This window comes from Clarias gariepinus, chromosome 22 (genome assembly GCF_024256425.1).
Source record: "Clarias gariepinus isolate MV-2021 ecotype Netherlands chromosome 22, CGAR_prim_01v2, whole genome shotgun sequence".
Lineage (NCBI taxonomy): Eukaryota > Metazoa > Chordata > Actinopteri > Siluriformes > Clariidae > Clarias > Clarias gariepinus.
The window spans coordinates 12028050-12050658 of NC_071121.1; the positions used below are offsets into that span (position 1 = coordinate 12028050).

General features: G+C 36.6%; 3 protein-coding genes across 4 annotated transcripts in view; all 3 read left to right on the forward strand.

Moving 5' to 3' along the window:
- Positions 1 to 1165: 1165 nt before the first annotated feature.
- Positions 1166 to 9819, forward strand: si:rp71-17i16.5 (phosphatidylinositol 4,5-bisphosphate 3-kinase catalytic subunit gamma isoform). Its single transcript, XM_053482821.1, has 10 exons — positions 1166 to 3141; positions 3835 to 3900; positions 5177 to 5402; positions 5483 to 5577; positions 5694 to 5840; positions 5999 to 6089; positions 6473 to 6603; positions 6788 to 6899; positions 7017 to 7174; positions 9231 to 9819. Exons 1-10 carry the CDS (start codon positions 1171 to 1173, stop codon positions 9486 to 9488), a joined length of 3255 nt encoding a protein of 1084 aa, XP_053338796.1. The 5' UTR covers positions 1166 to 1170; the 3' UTR covers positions 9489 to 9819.
- A 4605-nt stretch (positions 9820 to 14424) lies between these two features.
- Positions 14425 to 18301, forward strand: si:rp71-17i16.6 (uncharacterized protein LOC100148415 homolog). 2 transcript variants are annotated; one of them, XM_053483080.1, is made up of 5 exons: positions 14425 to 15159; positions 15443 to 15548; positions 15805 to 15902; positions 16801 to 16886; positions 16968 to 18301. In XM_053483080.1, exons 2-5 carry the CDS (start codon positions 15466 to 15468, stop codon positions 17184 to 17186), a joined length of 486 nt encoding a protein of 161 aa, XP_053339055.1. In that variant the 5' UTR covers positions 14425 to 15159; positions 15443 to 15465; the 3' UTR covers positions 17187 to 18301. The 2 variants fall into 2 exon arrangements, with proteins under 2 accessions (XP_053339055.1, XP_053339056.1); XM_053483081.1 differs by having other exon boundaries at positions 16971 to 18301.
- A 3783-nt stretch (positions 18302 to 22084) lies between these two features.
- Positions 22085 to 22609, forward strand: part of lamb2l (laminin, beta 2-like) — a 41070-nt gene continuing 40545 nt past the window's right edge. The window contains exon 1 of the mRNA XM_053482704.1: positions 22085 to 22135. The gene's annotated coding sequence lies outside the window, so the exon portion shown is untranslated. The remainder of the gene's footprint in view (positions 22136 to 22609) is intronic.

The window sequence follows — 22609 nt, forward strand, 5'->3', positions numbered from 1 at the left end:
CAATAAATAAATAAATAGTGTTAGCCTTTAATCAAAGCCCTTTAATCGTTAAATAAATAAAGAGTTTAAGAAATCATTTTACTTTAACAGTATTAAAAGATGTATAAAACTGTATAGAAAGACAGCAGATAGATGGTGAAGATAAAGAAAAAAAAAATTACACTCCAGCACAAAAGGCCCCAAAGCACAAATTCAAATTAAGAAAGGAATTGCTTCCTTGAAGTATTGGAATCAAAACACAGTATAGGAGTATAGGAATTAGAACACAGCTATAAATCTGTGGAATGACTTGAAGTGGTTGTGCACAGAAGATTCCTTTGCAATTTAATACTAAATAAATTAAGTATTGGAGCATTTTAGCATGGAAGGATGAAATAAAGATGTGCATAATTGGTAGACTTTTAACTAAAAAGCATTTATGTTGCATTATATGTATACACTATATGCATGTGCATGGGGTGTTCAAGTCAAACTGGACTTGGACTTGATTATATTTCTTGTGAATAAAGGCGTAAAACTGACAGGAAATTTAGACAAGTCTTCAAGCACAAAGCCTTGTTAAGAGCAGTTAAACATTTGCTCTGCATTGTGCAGAAGTTGTTAAAGAAGGACATAGGAATGATGATTCTGACTAAGGTGGCTTGAAGTCTGCTGCTGTCATTCCTGTGAACATTCAGCAAATTATATATTGATTATAACACAATGGATAACTTTGCCTGCTTGCGGAAGAGACGTATCTTTCTATGGGAACTGTATACACACAATGATTCATGAACATTACTTAAACAATATGGAAACATGGCTGGATTATTTTGTGGTTATTGGCACATCCCCTATACAGTCCAGACCTCACTGCAAGCCATTTCCACACATTTTGGCAATCAATGGAGTTCCTGGCAGGCCAGTGTTTCAGATGTGATGTAGACAGCCTGATCATGGCTTGGGAATACTGAAAAAACCTTCTAATGTACCTTCATGGTTTCCAAGCAATAGTAAAACGCTGGGATAAGCGCATTAGTGTAGCAGGGATTATGTGGAGAAATAAAGGTCATTTTTACTCTCATGACCTTTTTTTATTGATCTGCACAAATGTCTTTGTTTGACTTTTTTCATATTATGTACAGTATGTATATTAGGTGATAATATGGTATTACTTCAGCAGGTATGGCGATGACATCTGAGAAATTTCAGCAGAAAGTATCTACATTTAAAGTACGATCTGACAATCTGCACTGCACTGAGCACAGCCTGGTGTTTATGTGTGAGTTACCGACCAGGGAGGGACCTCAGATTGCTAGAGAACAAGAAGCTGTAGAAGTGAAACTCCCAGCCCAATGCACTGTAGAGCAGCTTCGCCTGGTTCTTTGCATGCGTGTACAGGAGACCAGGAAGTTCCAAGATCCTTTCAGGCTGCTTGATCCTGAAAAGTATAGTCTACTCTATACAAAGGAGGATGAACAGTATGAAATTTATGACGAATGTCAAGTGCTGAAAACACTGGATGCACCCTGGTTTCAAAACAGTGAGGGATACCAAACAGTCCAGATTACTGTTTTGGCAAAGCAGAATAACCCAAAGGAGAGGATGGAATACCAGAAGATCCTGAATGAACTAATTGGCTATGATTTCGATTGTGGAGCAGGAAATCGTTTAAGTGAACTAAGTTTTACCCGCAGAAAGTTTGCCACACCACGTAGGGCAGAATTAAAACACCGAGATTCTCTGGCTTATGCCACAGAGCCCTGGACAACTTCTGCACCAATTCCGAAAGACCAGCAAGATCAACTCAAACGCAAACTACCAGTAATTCTAAATTATGATAATAAAAGTGTACATGTGAAAGCTGATTTGTCAAATACTCCCAGTGACCTTCTTATGATTCTGTGGGAATCAATGCCTTCAAAAGACCAGTGTTTTTTAAAATGGTCAACTAATTATATTCTTAAAGTCTGTGGCAGAGAGGAGTTCCTGTGCGGAGATTTTCACCTTTCAGACTTTCTCTGGGTCCGACACTGCCTGAAAAATGTGAAGCCGCTTCACCTCAATGTGGTTGCCATAGCCTCTCTTTCAGATGATGCAGTCAGAAAGGAATACTGGCCACTGGTTGACAGTCTTACGGGTCTCTCTAGTTTGCATGAAGAAATCTCATTCAAGGGAAAAGAAATGGAAGAAATTGTCCTGATATCCCTTTGGGATTGTGAGAGGAATTTTCGGGTGAAGCTCATTGGGTTTGATATTCCAGAGTTGCCAAGCAAAATCCCTCAATATAGTTATGTAGAGGCTTCAATTATTTATGGCAGTAAGGTGGTGTCATCAGTTTGTTCCTCATTCATGGAGTTTGCAGAAGAGGTCCTGTGGAACACTTGGCTGGAGTTTAAAATCCCTTTGAAAGATATCCCTCGTGGAGCTAAACTAGGCTTCACAATTAATGCCAGTTGCATGGACACATCCCCCACCAAAGAATTCAAGTCCCCTTACCCTGGATGCAAAGTTCCAGATTACCAGAAAGGAAAGGGAAAAGTATTATATTTTGTAAACCTACAATTAATTGACCACAGATCTCTCCTAAGCCAAGGGTCTCACACCTTGCATATGTGGTCCTTTCCAGAACAGGAAGAAGAAGCATTCACCTATGAGGCAGATAAACTCTCTACCGCCACCAACCCAGATGTGGCCAAATCCATGGCAATTACTTTTCTACTGGATCGCTACAGTTTCTCCGTTGTGCTACCTCATAGCAAGGGGTCAGACAACATCACACCTTCTGCTGTAATATCTGCTTCAAGCAATACAAGCTCACCTCTTCATGTGACTGGATCCAGCCAAACCTCACCAGGTTATGCGGCATTACAAGCAAACTCACTAGACAAACACTCCCTAAAAAGGTTTAGGGAAGAGAGTGTTCGTTATGCTTCAAACCTTCCTCAGTTTCTCCGCACGGTAGAATGGTTGAAGCCCAGTGCTGTCCAGGATGTTCACTGGCTTCTGACTCACTGGGAACCAGAGGATTTGGAACTTTCTGTTGCTTTGGAGCTCCTTAGTGTTGATTACACTGATGAAAAGGTACGAAGGTTGGCTGTTCAAAGATTGGAGATGATGTCCAATGAGGAGGTACTAAGATACCTACTGCAGCTAGTACAGGTAAGAAGGCATGTCAATTCTGAAAGCCCACCTGATGAGTTTCCAAGTCACTTTCAAAATCATTGGAAACTGATTACAATATAATTGATGGAAGTATAAATCTTTGGGGGAAAAAAAAAACCTTTAACAGGATTACACTAAATAACAACAATAGAACTGACTTAAAATCTTAACAGATATTGTTTTTAATTAAATAAGAATGCCTCTTTAATTGTTAACTGGCCTGGAAAATTTGACTTTTAATTTGCCCTCTTGTAGGTACTGAAATAAAGTAGCGTTTATGTTGTCATTTTTCCATTCCATCAGTGTTATGCCTACTTAAATATAAAAGACAATTATAAATATTAATGATTATTAAAACATTTATGCAGTCGTCTGCTTTTTTGTAATACAATATCATGCATACATAGATATTGTCCAAGCCTAACACAGTTTTTTTTAACAAAGGTTTCATCCTAGGTAACAATACAGCTTTGAACTACAGTAACTCTAATTGAGCAAATAAGAAGACTCACTTGTGTTTTAAAGCCAATACAGATATTAAGTCCAACAGACTAAATCTAGGGCCTGTATCTGGTTTACAAATGCTTATTACTGTCTGCATTATATCCTACATATCACATATTCTGAGTCCTTATTTTCTCACGATTGTACAATACAACAATATGTCATGCCACATTATCTGCTTCTTAGACCCTCAAGGTAGAACCCTACCATGACAGCTATCTGGCAAGATTCCTAATTCAAAGAGCACTCAGGGTAAGTCAGCTGCTTGGGCTTGTTGTGTAAAAAAAACAAAAACTGTTTACAAAAAAAAAGATAACTACAAATCTTATGATGATCAGACTAACCGGCCATTTTTATTAGGAAGATCCTGCTAATACTGGGTAGAATCTCCCTTTGCTCTCAGAGCAGCCTAGACATTTCTCACCTTAGTGTTGGAGCCCTTCCAGTTGATATGATTGCATCAGATAATTGCTTCAAATTTGTCAGTTTTCCAAGCTATGAATCTTCCATTCTACAACATGCCAAAGGTATTCTATTGGATTCAGATCTAGTGATTTGGGGGCCGGTAAATCATCACAGAGCCAGGTCGGGATTCATGACAAAAAGGGGGCCATAATAGGAAGCATCTGGTCAGCTGTATTTAGATTCATAAATAATTAGGCATGTTGAGCCCCTGAGTTCATGCTGTTTATGGCAAATTATGGCACCTAAAGTAATTTAAATGTTACTATTCAAATTGAGATTGATTCGACCAGATGATGCTTTTTCAATCTTTAAGTGGCCAAATTTGATAAGCCTGTGTCCACTTTGTGACAAATGTCCATTGTTAAAACTGCTTTAAGAAACAATGAAAAAATATAATCCTTAAAACACTGTTATTAGCAGACAGAAGTCAAACCCATGTTGTACATTTGAGGTGCGTTTCTGCTCACCATGACGATAAAGAGTAATTATTTCACTTTTTCCTGTTAGTTTTAACTAATCTGGCCATTCTACCCTGACATCTCTCTTTGACAAGCAGGAATCATGCTGACCTTTTATGCCCATGAGAATTCTTTACAAGAATTATCATTGTGACCATCAAATGAACAGATTAGATTGTTGGAATTCACTTTTTATTTTCCTCAATACATTCTGCAGTTATTGCCATTGATCTGTCTATGCATCCTCTGGTCTGTCTGACAGTTTATCCACTCATTTGTCCAAAATTCAGGTGCATTCATTATTTCAAGAAAACGAAGAACAAGTGATAAGAATTATCAGTGTAAAAATATTACACAAAGTACAAATTCTAATTGCCAATTAGACAGTTAAGTTTTACTTCTTTTTCCCTGCACCATTCGATATAAATTCTGGAAGTAGTTGTGCATAGAAATTCCAGGAGATCAGCAGATTCTGAAACACAAAAACTTGTATGTACTGTGATTGGCTAAATAGATAATTTACCAAAGAGGTAAAGGTGTTCCTGACAAAGTGGCTGGTTAGTGTGTATTATGGCATGCTTTAATGCTCAAAATTGTTAACACAGAGCAAGCGAGTGGGACACTTCTTCTTTTGGTACTTGCGGAGTGAGGTGGCAGGCTGCCCATTTTTCCGCCAGCGTATGGCAGTCATATTGGAAGCCTACCTCCTTGGGTGTGGCGAGGCTATGCTGACGAGCTTCCAGCGTCAGGTTCAAGTTGTCAAAATTCTGCATGAAGTGGCTAACAGGGTGAAATCACTGTATCCAGAAAAAAGCACGCTTTCTCCATTGGGTAATAAACACACAATTCCTTTAAAAAGTCCTAATAAAATGAATGGAATTGTTTTTTGAACTGTTGTCTCTCTGTGTCAGCTGCTCAGAAACTTCAAGAAATACTGCAGGAGTATAATTTCCCTCCTGAATTCCAGGTGCCTTTTGATCCAAGGGTCAGAGCAGGATCCATTATTGTGAGTTTCATACAGATTTTTGTTTTTTAATGCAAGGTATAATTTGAACTTTTTTCTAATTTATTCAATTTATGTCCTGGGTTTTTTGACATTTTAAGTGTTAACAAATATTACAGTTGAAGGAATGTAAAGTAATGGCTTCCAAAAAGAAGCCACTCTGGCTTGAGTTCTCCCATGTGGAGTCAGAAGCATCAGCTGGTTGTCCCGTGGGTATCATCTTCAAGCAAGGGGATGACCTCAGACAGGACATGCTCATCATTCAGGTGAATTTTATAATTCCTACACAGAACTGTGGGACTGTTGAAAAAATTATATATGCCATGTGTCTGTCAGGTGCTAATTAAAACTAAGCTGATTTATTCTGTGTTTTATAAAAAATGACAAATGTATTGAACATTCATAATTTCATATTGTTTTATAGACACTAATGGTGATGGAGTCAATTTGGCAGGAAAATTGCTTGGACCTCAACCTGATGCCCTACGGCTGTATCTCAACTGGATATCAAATAGGTATATAAAACTAGAGCTGTAATTCACTGCTGCTATCACTGTCGATATGTCTGTACCTGTTAAGCACTCCAAGTATTCATTTCTGTATCTGTCAAATTCAAATGTGAACCTGAAGTGCGCATGGCCTGAGGTGAACCTAAGATGTTGTAAGGTTGTGCTTAGGTTATAGAAGTTAAATTGTATCTGAAGATTTGCTAAGCACCATGTTTGACCATACCATAGCCATAAAAGTTAAAACCCTTTGGCCAAGACAACACCTTTCTTTCATATCATGGCATCCCAGTCCTGGTGCATATACCTCTGGTCATCTTTATTGGTCAAATCAAAATATCAAGTTGAACCATGTGTAGACCTTCTTTTTTTTTTTTTACTTTCTCACGTAGGTATGATTGAGATTGTAAGAGATGCTGTTACCATTGCTGCTATTCAAAGGATTCAAGGTGGGACAACAGGAGCCTTCAAAAATAATGCTTTATTTGAGTGGCTCAAGGGAATGTGTTCTCTTCAGGAGAAGGTATAGTGATAGAAAAGTTATCATCCTTACCCACACTGTTGGCTTTGTGTGCTGTTGTATTGTAAATGATCAGTTTTCATTCCTTTCCTCAAGCTGAGCATTTACATTTAATTTTGAATTTCAATAAAATGTTGATAATTTCTGTTCTAAAATCTCAAAATATGTTTTTACTGTTTTTCTCCAGCACTATCAAGCAATGGAGAAATTTGTCACATCATGTGCTGGTTACTGTGTGGCCACATACGTGTTGGGCATTGGTGACCGTCACAATGACAATATAATGATAACAAACCAAGGTAAGGAAAAGAACATAAAAAGAACAATATACAAACACAAACATACATATACATACTCATGCACCTCAAAATGATATAATTTCAGTTACTGATTTAAGTTCTGTTGTCATTCAAAAGGGAATCTGTTCCACATTGATTTTGGCCACATCCTGGGCAACACCAAGAGCTTCTTGGGTGTGAGCAGAGAGAGGGTCCCCTTTGTCCTCACTCCAGACTTTCTGTATGTTATGGGTAGAGTGAATAAACAATCAAGCCTCTATTTCCAGCGATTTAAGGTTGGTGCAATACTGTATATCCACCAATGTGATATAATTTTGGGTGTGAAATGAGTGCATATGACACATAGCGAGCACACTGATGCTACACAGTGAATCAAACTGTAATTTAGAGCTCTAAAATCTCAATATACTGTAGGTCTTTGGTAGCCAAGCATTAAACATGTACATCACGTTAAGATCCAGTAAAATGCATATAAAAAGCAGATGACCACACTCTTTTCAGATCTTTATTAAAACAGTTGACAAATGAATATACTGTACATTACATGGCCTTTTTCAGTCTTCAACTGTCCTGTTCAGATAAACCTGTCTCCACTATAGCTTTACAGTCCTGTTATTTAATGATGAGAATGAAACCTATTCTGCTGTTGTAGTCAAGCCACTTCAATGTTTAATGCATTGACCGATATAACATGTTTCTGCTCATCATATTTGAGTCACAAAACACCGTCCAGTCAGCACAAACCAGTTTGACCATTCTCTCTCATTGAGAAGCAGTTTCTGCCAAGAAAATCCTTACTTGATAGATTTGTTTGTAACACCCTTCTGAACAAACTCTAGAGACTATTATGGGGGAACGATTGAGAGCATACTGGAGTATAGAGTATTAAGTACTTTATACTGGATTAGTTGAAAGTACTATCGTTCCTAAGAAAATAGTATGTTCTGGTGAATAGTCCCTCATCAAGCATGCAAGCAAAGTGCCGCTAAGGTGTTAGGAGGTGAGAACCATATATGTACACACAATAACTTACAATCTGATCTGACACATTAGTTGTCTTAGTAACAGCTTTAAAGAACAGACAAAAACAGTATTATGCCAATTCAAATAGTCAACAATCCAATCTACTTAATTCAGTAATTCACAAATACAACCTCAAAGAAACAACAACATACAGTATAACTCTTTTTTAAAGTTTCATTATGTATTTAACAAAAAAGAAGCCAAAAAAATAAAGGCAATACCCCAAGATTCAATTGGGTTGAGGTCTGGACTTGGACAAGGGAAGTACAAAACCTTGATTCTTTTATCCATTTATTATTTTATTCATTCTGATATACATTTATTGGTGTGCTTCAGATCATTGCATGACCAAACTTAAGCTAAGTTTTAGCTGTCAGACAAGTGGCCTCACATTTGCCTCTCGAATTCTCTGGTATATAGAGAAGTTTATGTTCAACTCAATGACTGCAAGGTGCAAATCATCACCCCTTCAGTGCTTGACAGTGGGTAAGAGGTGCTTCTGCTGAATGCTGTTTGGTTTTCACCAAAAATAACTATGAGCATCAGGGTCAAACAACTCTTCCTTGGTCTCATCTGTCCATAGGACATTGTGTGCAAATCTCATGTTATTTGTATGGAAAAGAGATTTCTCTTGGCAATTCTTCCAATCAAACTGTACTCGTTCAGTCTTCTTCTAATTGTGCTGTCTAATTGTGACCTTTAGAGTAAATGTGGTTGGATGTGCACTCATGGAAAGACTTGAATGCTTTCTACAAAAATCATTGTTACTGTGGAATGTTGAATTTCAAATAATTTTGAAAAGGTTTTATAACTTTTGCTTTTCTAAGACCTTTGTTCATGCATTTTTCTTTTGGCATTGTGGCAATGCATACCTGAATGCTACAGAGCAGCAAACTGACAAAACATCTGCTTTCATGGGGGTCTGCACAATTAATCAATGACTGATGATTAGCAGCAGCTTGCTGCAACTTACCTTCTTGAAGCATGTGGTAGTGAGAGCAATTATCAGGCAGTGAGGGCAAAAGTAGTATTGCTGGCATGTTATTTTTGCCTTGGTCTCATTGTTTTAATGAATAATGGCACAATGAAAAAAGTTAAATATTATTATTGTTTCTCTAAGGTTTGTATATGCCTAATACTGAGACCTACCACGATCAGATGATTTCTTTATTATGTTTTTACACAAAAAAGCATGAATCAAAAGAGCGGGCACTTACTTTTTACAAATGACTGTAAGACCTGCTTACCTCTGATAAACAAAAAATGAGGAACAATAAGCCATTGATCTCTTCTCTCCTTATCACACAGGACACGTGTATACAGGCCTACATGTCTCTGCGTGCTCAGTCACACCTGCTGATCACCCTCTTCTCCCTCATGCTGCTGACGGGAATCCCCGAGCTCAACACATCACAGGACATGCGCTACCTTCGTAATGCACTACAGCAAGGCCAAAATGAGGAAGAGGCACGACAGCACTTTCTGCAGCAGATTGCTTTATGTGAGCAGAAGGGCTGGACTGTTCAAGCTAACTGGTGGATCCACATGATGGCTGGCATTAAGTGACCTGAAGGAGCTAGTCATGACCTTTTGATGTCTGATTTGTTTTGTTTGATTGTATTTGCATTCCATAATACAATTATCGATCGTGTTGTTTAATATGCCATGCGCAAATGACTTGATAAATAGCACTAATGAATAAACATGTGTGTATATACAACTAATTCTAGATATTTTCAGAATAGAACAATATAAAAATATCTTTATCTTTAGCTGATATTTACCATGACATCAGCCTCACATGAATCTTATTGTCCATATAGTACTAACTGTATGTACTCTTTCAGGCTTGTGCTATTATAGCAACCAGCATCTGTTGTAGAATTGTAAAAGTGGTAGAAATTACAACCATTAATTATTATATCAATGAAATAAATTATAACAATTGATTCAACTTCTTTAAAAAGGGTCTGTAAATCCAGAGCCTATCCTTTGGAACACTGGGATAAAGGTGAGAATGCACCATCTGGTGGTGTAACATTTGGTTTAACATTGTGTAGAATCACCAGGCACCATGCATACACACACACATACATTCACACCTTTATACAATTCAGAGAAGCTACTACTACTACTACTACTACTAATAATAATAATAATAATAATAATATGATAAACGAGACAAGACAAAAGAATGCCACACCCCATATGTACAGATATACAATATAGCCTGCACAGACATTTATTGCCTACAATGCGATATTTATTTATGTATACATCTATCAATGCCAGTGATTCATTATATAACTGCAGGTATTGGCATATTATGGAAATGACACAGATTTTCACTAAATCAGACTGAACACATTCCCATTACTGCTGGACAATGCTGAGAAAAAGGAGGGTTTCTGGGCTGTAGCTGTGTTGTTAGTGGTAGGTGGTGGGGCTGTCATCTCTCTAAAAGGGTGACGTCTCATAAGTAAGACTCTATCTTGCATCTAACCCATCCTGTTCTTTGCTTAGAGCACGGTTTTATTTTTAATCTCTATCTCTTTAATTCTTAGATATATGCACACACACACACACACACACACACACACACACAGAATCAGTGCTGATGTGATGAGCACATAGCCAGACCACACACTATTGTAACCTGTTATTGGAAATGTGTAACGCTCAAATAATTCAAAAAGGAATTTAGAGATGATCATCACAGCTTTAAGAGGTAAGTCTGTAACAAGTCTTGTTATTCTTTTAATAGAAACCATAGCAGTCTAGCCTCTCACCGTTTATCAAACCAGTCACATGGCATCAATGCTGCTGCAAGACTTTAAAGGCTGGTGCAATAAAGATTGTATTTTCTAGTAGTATATTAGACCAGTGATGTAGACTTCTATTCTTTTACTTGCACATATGAGCATAAACAGTCAGTTCGGGGATCAAATATTCATAAACCTACTTGAACCACTTGGCAGGAAAGATGCTAAATCTATTCATTTAATATGAACTGAATTTTTATTTGGGAACATTTAAGTGCAGGTAAAGTAGGAGTGTGACGTTATTGTGTTTCTTATTTCCTTTACACTCTAAATTGTTGGTGTTAATCACAACCAGTGGGATAAATAAATGATATAACTTTCAAAGCTACATCCAGATCATTTATTGCTTTGTAGTCATACGTGAGTTTGCAACATCTTTAAAGAGGCATGTCCTTAAGGAATATTCCTCAGATTTATTAAAACATTCCAAAGTTATCTCATAAGAGCTGTAAAATAAGCTGTATATGACAGCTTATAAAGTCTAACCAGAGGGTAGATGGTAATTGAAATAGGTAACTGATGCTTACTGACAGAATTCTCTCTATATATGGGTATGTAATTCTCCTCTTATCATATTCTCATTGATTATTATATTAAATATGCTTGGCTTTGGATTATATGGTGTTTTTAGGCTGATATCCACACAGCTTTAGTAATAATTATTAATAAGCAGAATAGTTTTGCCCAGTTTTGATGCCATTGTTACAACAATAGATATACAAGTGAATATAATAATAATAATAATAATAATAATAATAATAATAATAATCATCATCATTATTATTATTGTTGTTGTTGTTGTTGTTGTTGTTGTTATTATTATTATTATTATTATTATTTTAAACATGGGCATATGGAGCCAATCATGCTAACAATAATGAGACAGACAGTTGAAACTGTCTGTATTCATACATACTCATTACTCCCCTCTTCTTACACAGATTTACTGTTCATGCTGGCTTGTGCAGCACTTCCCTTTTCAGCTCTGATGACCCGTGACTAAGCAGCTATGACATACTTCAGCGTGTCTCAGGCCCCCAAACAAGGGTACGCTTGTTGGAAGCTTGAGGAGACTTGAGAAAGCCCTCTGTCAGTCTCAGAACAGTAAAAGTGGATGTTGTACATTTAAGATTTCTACCTAAGCAAAAATCCAAAAGTACCTACCTTCAAATTAACTTACTGTAAGTATTAATAGTACCGCACTTGTATTAGCTTACACCAGTCATAGTTTCATCAATATCTCCAACTGTCTCTACTTCTATTTTCAAACACCTGTTACATGGATAGGGAAGGTAAATCATGCAATTATGCATACTAGCCAGCTAAAAAAAATGTATCACTTCAAAAACAATGCATGAGTCTGCATGTGTAATGCAACCCCATGTAGAAATGTAGTGGAGTAGAAAGTGCAAATTATTAGTTGTAGGATTTAGTTGAGTAAAGTACATATCCACAAATAAAACTACTGAAGTAAAGAACCGAAATGTGAAATATGTACTATAAAGTAAATGTATATAATCATTTCCCCCCTCTGGTGGAAATACTACCTTCCAAATAGACTTCTGATGTATGAATTTTACTTCATAATCCCTTTATCTCTTTGCATCCTGGTGATTTTAGTGACCGCAGTGCTCAAACTAGTAAACCTGTCATAACTGTCATGATACTCCTCCACTGAAAAGAAGGCATGAGGAAGAGATTTTAAGTGCCCCAACGGACCTCTATGATCTCTCGTTGATTTTTCCATGTTTGAGCACTTAGGTGAAAATAATAACACTATAGAAGCCAAATGGGGCAGTGAGCATGCTATATAGTGAACAGCTAACAAATCAAAGTAGGATCTTTAAATGTGTGGAGTTGTGAACAAGACATAAAATATTAATCTTCATTAAATAGCTGAAGTTCCACTCCACATAAACCTATTGATAATTCACCAATGGATCTTGTCCTATACTTGTATTCTAGCGCCACATAAAGACCATGAGAGGTAAAACATGTGTCCTTTTCCAGCAAGACTGAATTCTTTTGGTGTTCAGAGTGGATTTCAGTTTTCTAGCACCATTTGAAATCGGTTGTGCTGAAGGGCATGCAGAGCACCGTTATCAGACCTGTGTGATTTTGGCCACATTTTTTTTTATTGGTCACATTTTGTCGCCATCAGTGGTCAGTGCCTTTTAATCAGTGGTGTGGTGAGACCTTTTAGTCTGCTCAGAGTACAGTACAATGCTTGACAGTGTGTGTGTGTCACTGACTGGGTGCCACCACATTCACACTCATCTGTTATATACTGTATGATGACCCCGGGGTAATCAGTTTGCGTCACACTCACATTGATTGGTGTGAATGTGGTTTAGGAGCACCCATTGTTCACGAAGGACATTAGAACTGGCCATTCAGATTTCCCACTCTTCGACTAGCTGGTGGTTAACCGCTGCTGCTGACAACCAGTCACTATGCTAGTGTTCTGTTAGGTCAAACATGGCAGTGGGTTGCATCTGAGTCACTACCGAGTATGTAATTATGTACTAGCTAATACACAATTAATTGTGTCCAGATAACCTTTGATTATAGGCGAATCTCCATCTACTTGTACTGGAGATGGGTTTGGGGTGTTCAGTGTCATCACTCACCTCTTGATTGATCTTCAGTTTGTTCACTGTGAAAGTAGATAATAAGATTCTTTTTGTCAACTTTGCTTTGCAAATATGCTTAGTTTTGCAACTGTCTAAAAAGTCTATACATTTAAACAAGATTATCTTTTTCCCTTTTTTGCATATCCCTTTCTATTTCTCTTTTTACATCCCTAGCAGCAGCCCTATAAACCTATATACTCATTCCAGAAATCAAATGGATATATAAATGTAAGTTTCAGTTCAGTTTCATTTTAACCAGTTAGCTAGTGAACCAATTTGAGCCTGATTAATTGACACTGGATAAATAACTGTTTTTATTACCTTTTGATCACTCTTTATATCTTTCACTGGATAAGATATAGATATTCTGAATATTTTTTAAAGATATATATATATACACACACATGTCTCAACTGGGTGGATTTAAAATTTTGAACTGGGATTGAATTGCTGATTAGGCTCTATCTGACATGTTAATAAAAACTAACCTTACTGAAGAAGGTTCCATGAATTATATGACAGTTCTACTGAAGTGTTATCATGTGTATGTGGCCTTTTGTGCTCCCCATAAAATGAAATCATACAAAAAGTAAATGTGAAAGAATTTTATTGTCTCAGTAAGGCTTTAATTTGTACTCATTGAGCTTGGCATTTGCTTTTATGTCATTCGCTGGATAAAAAAAGGAAAAAGTAATAAAAAGCAATGATTAGAATACGATTAGAACAATTTCCAAATTGAATGTAGTGTGTAAGTGTGGGTGCAATGCATGGCACTCCATCAAGGTTTATCACACCTTGTGCCCCAAATCCCCTGAGATAAACTCCAGTTCTCTTGTGACCCTGAACACGATATAAAAATAAATGAGTGAGTGAGAGAATAAAAGTAATAAGAGCATTTAAAATACAGTACATGTGAATAGAGAGTATAAATATGCAATGTTAAATAAAGATAAATATATATCTACAGTCCATGCAAGTGCATATCAATAGTATGTTAAAAAAAAAAAATTGTAAAATAGTACATAAACGGTGCTTGTCATGCCTAAATATACCCATATGTGCAACTTTTTAAGTATGATATACAATGGGAATGATTTTGCACTAGATGTAATGGTACAGTGCAGTAATTACATAATTAGTTTGACTATTGTTAATGAAGTTTGTCCAGTTTGATACTAAACAGGCCACGCATTGGCAGGAAATCTTTATTTCTTCAAGTTTTTGCGTTTTATAGTCCAGGAAATAAACTTGCTGAAAAATCCCAAAGACATAAAAGAAGTGGTAAAATTAAAGACTTCTTATCATTTAGCAAAATGAGCATGCCAGAGCCCATGTTGCTACTGAAGATTTAACGCGCAGTAAATGTCAGAGAAGATTAAACGCCTCTCCCTGCTGTTAGCATTACACATAACTGCCCTGTTCCCTTTTTTCTACCTCTCATCATTTTACAAAAGGATTTGGATTAACACGGTACGGCTGGGCTCATGGTTTCAGAGTCAATCATTAAACAGACATACACATGCACACATACATGCACTAGATCACATGGTACAACACAGTCCCAGGCCTGCGAGAGTGGGAGTCGGGAGGGATTCCATCCTGGAGGAATCAGGTGCTGTTTGTCACCTGGGTAACCATGTCTCCATGGACAGCACAAGCAGCCCATCAGCCTGTCTGTGCCGGGTCAGGCTGATCTGAAGTCAGTAGATATGACGTCAGCAGACTTAGACCGAGACACTTGGAGTCCCAAAGACGGAGTCACACACGAAGCTACAACTACAGGTGAGAGATTAGTTACCTTTAAATAATTATTTGCTTTAAATTCACATTTATATGTTGGTTTATCAGTTTGATTTAGATAGCATGAAAATGAGTGTTACAGAAAACCCAAAAGCCTTTGTATTAACATGCTTGTTATTTTTTATTTAATTAATTAGTTGGAAGTTGTAGTTGTACAGTAGCAAATTGTAGCATATCATGTAATGACTCATACAATATTGGTGGTCAGTTGATAGTAGATAAATCTCAAATTACACTTTTCTTTTTTTCTTTTTTGCCTGGGAAGAGCGGTTCCCATAAACATTACAGATGACTGACTTACGCACAGACCAACACTCTGACCAGTCGCTATGGCGTGACTCAGATGATTACTACAAGCAGTACCTGTGCAGGTCTGGTGCACAAAACAGCTAAGAATTGTGTGTGTGTGCAAGTGTGCGTGTCTAAATATGTGCTGAAGGAGAAGGAGATATGTTTTTATAGAAGGAAAACATGTATATATCCTTGCTTGTGAAAAATGTTTTGCACATACAGTAGGTACCAGCTTTGTTTGATATAAGTGAGCAGTGGGTGTGTGTCTGAAAGAGAAGTCGAGATCATTTGATGGATGAGAGCGAAAGTTTGATCAGCTGGCTCTCTTTCTTTCAGCTTGTTTGGGGAATCGATTGCTGAGTATTTTCTCAGCTCTTCCTACCTACCCAGAACCACTCCTGGCTGGTACACGGAGATAACTGACAACCTGAAAGGTATTACATTCAACACAGGCTGATTGAATTTATTTTTAAGAATAAAATAACTATGTTTTGAATATTCTTTAGTGGTTTTAAGTTTTTGTTTCATGTGCTTACCTGAACAGCATGGAGAATATATACGTAGATACTTAATGTAAAAGTAGGTATTCAAAATGAAAGGTAAAATGAAAACTGAGAATATACATGTTAAAAGTAAAAAGTAGCTGATTTTATATGGAACTGAAATTAAAAGATAATGAGCATGACTTAATTTGTATGTTATAAAAGTAAGGATTGAATTTATATCTGTATTCACAAAAGAATTCCACCAGATTATTGGGTTATTAGTGGTGAGCATGGTCACCTTACACCTCCAGGGTCTGGGTTCGATTCCTGCCTCTGGTATACTGGTCTACAGTATGTAAAGTATATAATAGAGTTTGCATGTTGTCCCGGTGCTTGGTAGGTTTCCTCCGGGTGCTCTGGTTTCCTCCCACAGTAGAAAGACAGGCAGATTAAGCTAATTGGCGTTGCCAAATTGTCAGTAGTGTGTGAGTGTGTGTGCCCTGCGATGGATTGGCAACCTGTCCAGGGTGTACCCTGCCTGGTGGCCTAAGTCTCCTGGGATAGGCTCCAGTCTCTCACGATCCTGTACACAGGATAAAGCGGTATAGAAGATGAGTGAGAGAGTAATTTTGGGTTTCCCCTGTAAATAGATTTTTTTTTATATAACAAAAGGAACATACTATACTCCTTTTAAACAAGTTAATATATAGTACCAGTCAAAATTTTGGTTTTATATTCTACATTTTAAAACAATACTGTATTTTGACTATGAAACTATGAAATAACACATATAGTGTTGGGTAATTAAGTAACAACAACATATGTCCTGTGCTTTATGTTTTGCCAGGTCAGATAAGTGCCAAGGCATTATGGGAAGCACTAAGACAGCACTCTACAAAGATTTTGGAGGAATTAGGAACTGAAAGCTCTCAGGTATGCTTTAAACAAGATAATTTTCTATGTCTTATACTACACTGATATTTCATGGTAAACATTACTATACTTTACCCCCAGCAGGTTGAGAGAATGCTGGTTGATTGGAACCTGCAAAAAAGACAGGATCATCTGCTCCACCTTTCAGTGCTGAGGTTCATGTACCGCAATGCTCAGCAGAACCAAGCCCACTCCACCCTCCTCCTGCAGCAGAGATTCCAGTCTCATCTCTGTACCCTGGATATGCCCGAAGGACCCAGTCAATATTTAACAGCAGAGAAGACACTACTGACAGAATAAAGAGCTTAGCTTGTTATCCAAAAGTGTAAGATTATCTAAGATCATCTCTCTTTACTGTAGAAGAATACCACACAAAAAGCTGTTCATGCAACATTTTTGATTCACAGATTTTGATTTGATCCACAGCTATGGCACAAAACATATTTTTATGTTTAATATCTGAACATTCTGGTTTCATGTAACATTCATGCAGAATAACAGACACATTTATGACAGTTAAAACGACTTTTATTTGATTAGACATGATTAGACTGCCTGCTTCACATCTAAAACCCTGGACTCCTAAGAACCCCTTCAAAAACATGTGGAAATGGCTTGGAGATGGGCCAGGGCTGTATGGGGGATGTGGCAATAACTGCTAGTCAAGTTTGAAATGTGCAAGTGATGTTAAAATGTTTAGACCATTCTAATGTTCTACTGTGGGTAGGAGTCCGATCTACAGTATGTATGTGGCTTCTGTAAAATTCAATCGTCTTTGCACCTTTATTTTCAAGATATTTCATCACAAGTCCCAGTTTCCCTTAAACACCCTCATACATTAAATTCTTTTAATTAATGCAATTTTATATTCAAGATAAAGTAGAAGGGGAAAATACAATTAGAGCTTTGTTGCTTCTTGTCAGAGTTTTATGATAACCTGAATTCTTTGAAGAATAGACTTCAGTAATGAAAAGCAATATTCTCATTTAAGCTGGTTCCAACTTTCCCAAATAGAATCAGCTCTGCAGGATAAAGCCTCGTCATTGACAATCTTTTTTCAAATTCCACCGTACACTTATTATATTTACATGTCTTTCCTGAAGAACAGCTTTAAGACTTTGCTTTGTGGCAAGATATGTGAGCACTTAATCATCACCTAACCTTTTTCACATGAGAGAAATTGTACTGTAATGTATACCAGTGTATTGACTGTTAACCATTGTCATCTTCTCTGGTCCTTTTTACCTGACATGCAAACCTATATGACAGATGAGTGGAAAAATTGACTGAATTTTTGTCTGGTGATGGTGGAGTGAAACTTATAAGAATTCCTGATATCACCATCAAATTTTCAAATTCGTGGGTCAGGACTGAATTTTACTTTCATCCAGTCACACTCCATGATTGCTTCTCTTTATTCCACTTTATCTTTTTTCTTTTGTTTAGGTGTTATTGCTGTTTTTTGGCTTTTTTTTAGCTTTTATTTTATATGCAAATCCCATTTCATTCTGCTCATTTCTGATAATTTAATGTTTCCCCAGTTTGTTTTCTGCTTTTATTTTTGTGCATTTTCTATGTGTAAGGCATATTGCTTTGCATTTTTTATATCTCGATACTTTAACACCTTCTGTGGTCTACACATATATTTTCCTTTTATCAACCTGACGGAACATGCCGATTGTTCCTAGTTCCATTTGGTGCAAATAACAGAATTTGCACCAAATAAAACTAGGAACAATCGGCATGTTCCGTCAATCTTTAAATTGGATTTTTTTTCTAAAGAAGCTTTATAATCCTTTCCATTGTTGTAATTGAGTGTTTGTTGAAGCCATTTTCCTTTTTCTTAGCCAAACGCGGATTATAGACTAAAGCACTATATAACCCCTTTGCAGTTTTTTGACTTGCCAATGTTTGTTATGAGAAGATTACATACATTTTGGATGGGGTGGATGTGAAATTATAATTGTAATTGTAATTTGTTTGAGGTATGTGCCATGAAACCAGAATGGTCAAAAATTTATTGTGTTATTACATATTTGTAATTTGTTTATTTACTACAAAGTAAAAAAAAAGCTATGTAAACATCTTCTAAGCTTGGTGATTCCATAATGTCTGCCAGGGCTTAAACTCAGCTCTTATGTTAGCATGTTATGCTAAAAGCTGAAATTTGATGGAGTGGTGTGTGACATACAGTAGTACAGTATAAAAAGGTGGATCCTTTACCTGTAGAAAGTGGTTCAGGATTTACTACTTTTTTATAGCTTGTTTGTCTAAATGTTAGTCTCTACATACATACAGTATACACTACTCCAAATTTAAATGCAAATTCCCTCTCAGAGTGTGTGCGCATTCAGGGTGTACGAGCATCGGCGTATTTATGTGAAATACACCACGTGTGTTAACACCTTATTGCCACAAGGAGGCAGGATCTTGTTGCATTAGTGAGAAACCATTGCATCACTTGATTTTTTTTTCAGTTTATTCAACATAATTGTTATAACCAAATATAGTCCTTACATTGATAACCGTGTTTTTTCATTATATAACCTTATTATATATGTATTATTAGTATTTGTAATAAATGTTCTAAAATACAAACCACTGTCAAGGTATGACATAATATCTCTTACTTTTTATAAGTGCCTATAGAATGCATTTTTTAGGCAGAATTTTATACTTTTTTTTTCTTCACCTTTTTCTCTTGGTGCATTAAATATGTTGTTTGCACAATACAAGGGACAATACGCTGATGTGTTTTGTTGTTGGTCATTATGACATTACCATGTATTTGCAGTAACAACTAATCTAAAATCAAACTTGTAATAAAGATTTGGAACCAGAACTCTGAACACAGTTTTCCAGAGCCATTTAGGGAGGAAATGTTAATTGAATGAAGTGTGCCACAAACATTAAGCAGTCAAACAATTAATAAGAGGTGCTTGCCAAAATTGCCTAAAATTTCCTTTAATTTTTTATTTAATGATAAATAAATAAATAAACCTTTTAGCCAAAAAGTTATGCAGATAACCACCACAGCAGGCACAGGCATACACAGCGCATACCTCACAAGACGGTGCCCTCATCCAAACATGCAACACAGCATGACATAAATGTACTTTCTCTATACAAAATTCACACATATACTGTATATAGTTTTGCCTCAATTTTTCTTTTGAAGATGTCTTAATGTCAGTTAATTTACTAAGCCTGTAATTCACAAATTTAACAAGGCCACAGTTTAATTTGAGATCTGAAATCTAAAGGATAGTTGCAGGATATTATTTACAATATAAATAAAAAGTATACATTTAATTATAAATTTATGGATTCTAATTTAGGATCTAATATTTACATTTCAACAGGTAAATGAAATCAACACATAATCTGAATTAATATAACAAAGCTATTGGATTTTAATTTTGCGTTGTTTTTGAAATGACAGTTGATATAGAAATGTGTCTGTTACTTATGGTATGGTATTAAGGTGATGTTATAGTGATTTTTAAGGCTGGGAACTAGCAAAACAAGCAAGTTTTGGACTTGTTTGCCTTGGATGGCCGTCATGAAAGTCAGTTTCATCATGGTGCTTGATGGATTTTGCAAATGCACTTTACAATACTGTTCTTGCAAGAACTATTCCAGAAAGGCTGACCTCTGTGTCTTAAAATAACAACTGTTTGTTTTTGTTTTTGATAATAACCTAATGCCATATGTGTTATTTCATAGTTTTAAAATTGTTATTTGGTCTTTAAATCTTCATCCTGTCATGTTTTATGTGGTTGCTATTGATCTGCGCCTTCAGTTACTGCTATGTGCAAAGGATGAATTAGACACAATAAAGTTTCATAGGACAAAAGAATGTTATATTTATATATAACATTCTTTATTTTTATATATATATATATATATATATATATATATATATGACAAAAGACCACATGACCCTTTTCCTTCCCAGAGAATAAAATTATTATTATGGCCCAGTTCTGCCATGCTTATCTGGCCCACATAGCATACAAAATGATGGCCCATGAGCAATCCACTTCAGGTTGTCAAATGCAAAAAGCATATCTTTACCAACAGTCACTCATCGTTCATAACGTGTTATCATTTATACGGTTACCTGGAGCCTATGACCAGGATACTTAGGGCATGATGTGAGGTACATCCTGAACGGGGTGCCAATCCATCCCAGAGCACACACACACTACAGACAATAAGGGAACACCCAGACCCGAGGCAGGATCCGAACCTGGACTCTGGAGGTACAAGGCGACAGCGCTAACCACTATGCCACTGTGCCACCACACCTGAACAGTTATAATGGATATTTAGACAAGTCTACAATTTTTATACAACAATTTATTACACACATTTCTAAAAAATCTAAAAACTATTCAAATCAATCATGTCTTTAAACCTTTAGATCGTTTAAACCTGTCTAGGATTTGAGTTCTTTAAATAAAATTATCATTGTTATTATTATTATTATTATTATGCCTATTTAACAGTGCAGCAGGTGAGCCAGCAGGAAACCAAAAAATCCTGTCACACTTTGCGTGTACTGTAGAAATGCTCTTACACATTGCAGTGATTTCCATTGTAGATTTTTTTGCAATGCAGTGTAAGTGCATTTTTTCAATTACATTTGACAGGTTAAGCACTATCATATAATTACAGCACTGTAATTACTGTTATATTAATAATATATAACTAATATATTATTAATGTTTTCTTTGCTTGATGCAGACAGTAAAAGCCACAGTGGTGGCTCAGTGAGTTAAGGCTCTGAGTTACCAATCAGAAGGTTGTTGTTTCGAGCCACTGCTCTGCCAGGCTGCCGCTGGTGGGCCCTTGAACAAGGCCCCTAACTGGTTTTTGTAGCTGTTGAATGTAAAATCGGGCGGCACTAGGACCTGGATGCCACGTTACTTAATTCAGGTGTTTGTGATTCAGTTCAATCAATCGCACGTGTTGACTTTCCCATTGAATATAAGCTTACCTTATCCTCTTTTTGTGGGGGCGGGGCATCTATTCGGTTGCCCCGCCCATCACCACCCCTCCTGTCCCTGCCCTGTAGTCATCTCTCATCTCTTTCATCAAAGCTTTCACTTGAGAGTTCTAAATGAATGGCTCCCTGCTTGGCCCCGCCCCTTACAGTCACCTTCAGCATGCGCACAGCTCCCGCTCACAGTGCACAGAGGAGGGCGAGAGAGAGGAGCTGTTAGAGCGCTGTAGAGAGTGAACAGGTGAGCGCTCACGTTTTACTTTCTTCTTCTGCGATCTTATCTTGCATAGCTCGTTATAGACCTATCTAAAGTGCGCTAATATTGCTGACTCATGAGTTGATACAAGACTGATTACTGTCATATCCACAAGCTTCCCTGTACAATGAAATTATAAGCAGTTGCTTCAGTAGGCTTAAAATAAAAATTAATAATAATAATAATAATACGTTGTGAAGTTATAAATAAATTGTAAATAAATTACTTTAGTTATATTATTTAATTAAGCAACATTGTAAGTTGTTATGGTCATAGGGACTATGGGTTTTGTGATGCAATATTTTATATTATTATAAAATATCATTTTATATAGCATCAAAATATGATACATATTTAAATGAAATCTTTTAGCCATTAATAAAAGTGGGTTAAAACAAAAATCAATAAAAAACAGTTTTACTTGAAATAATACTTAAAAACAGAAAACGATCCCACAGT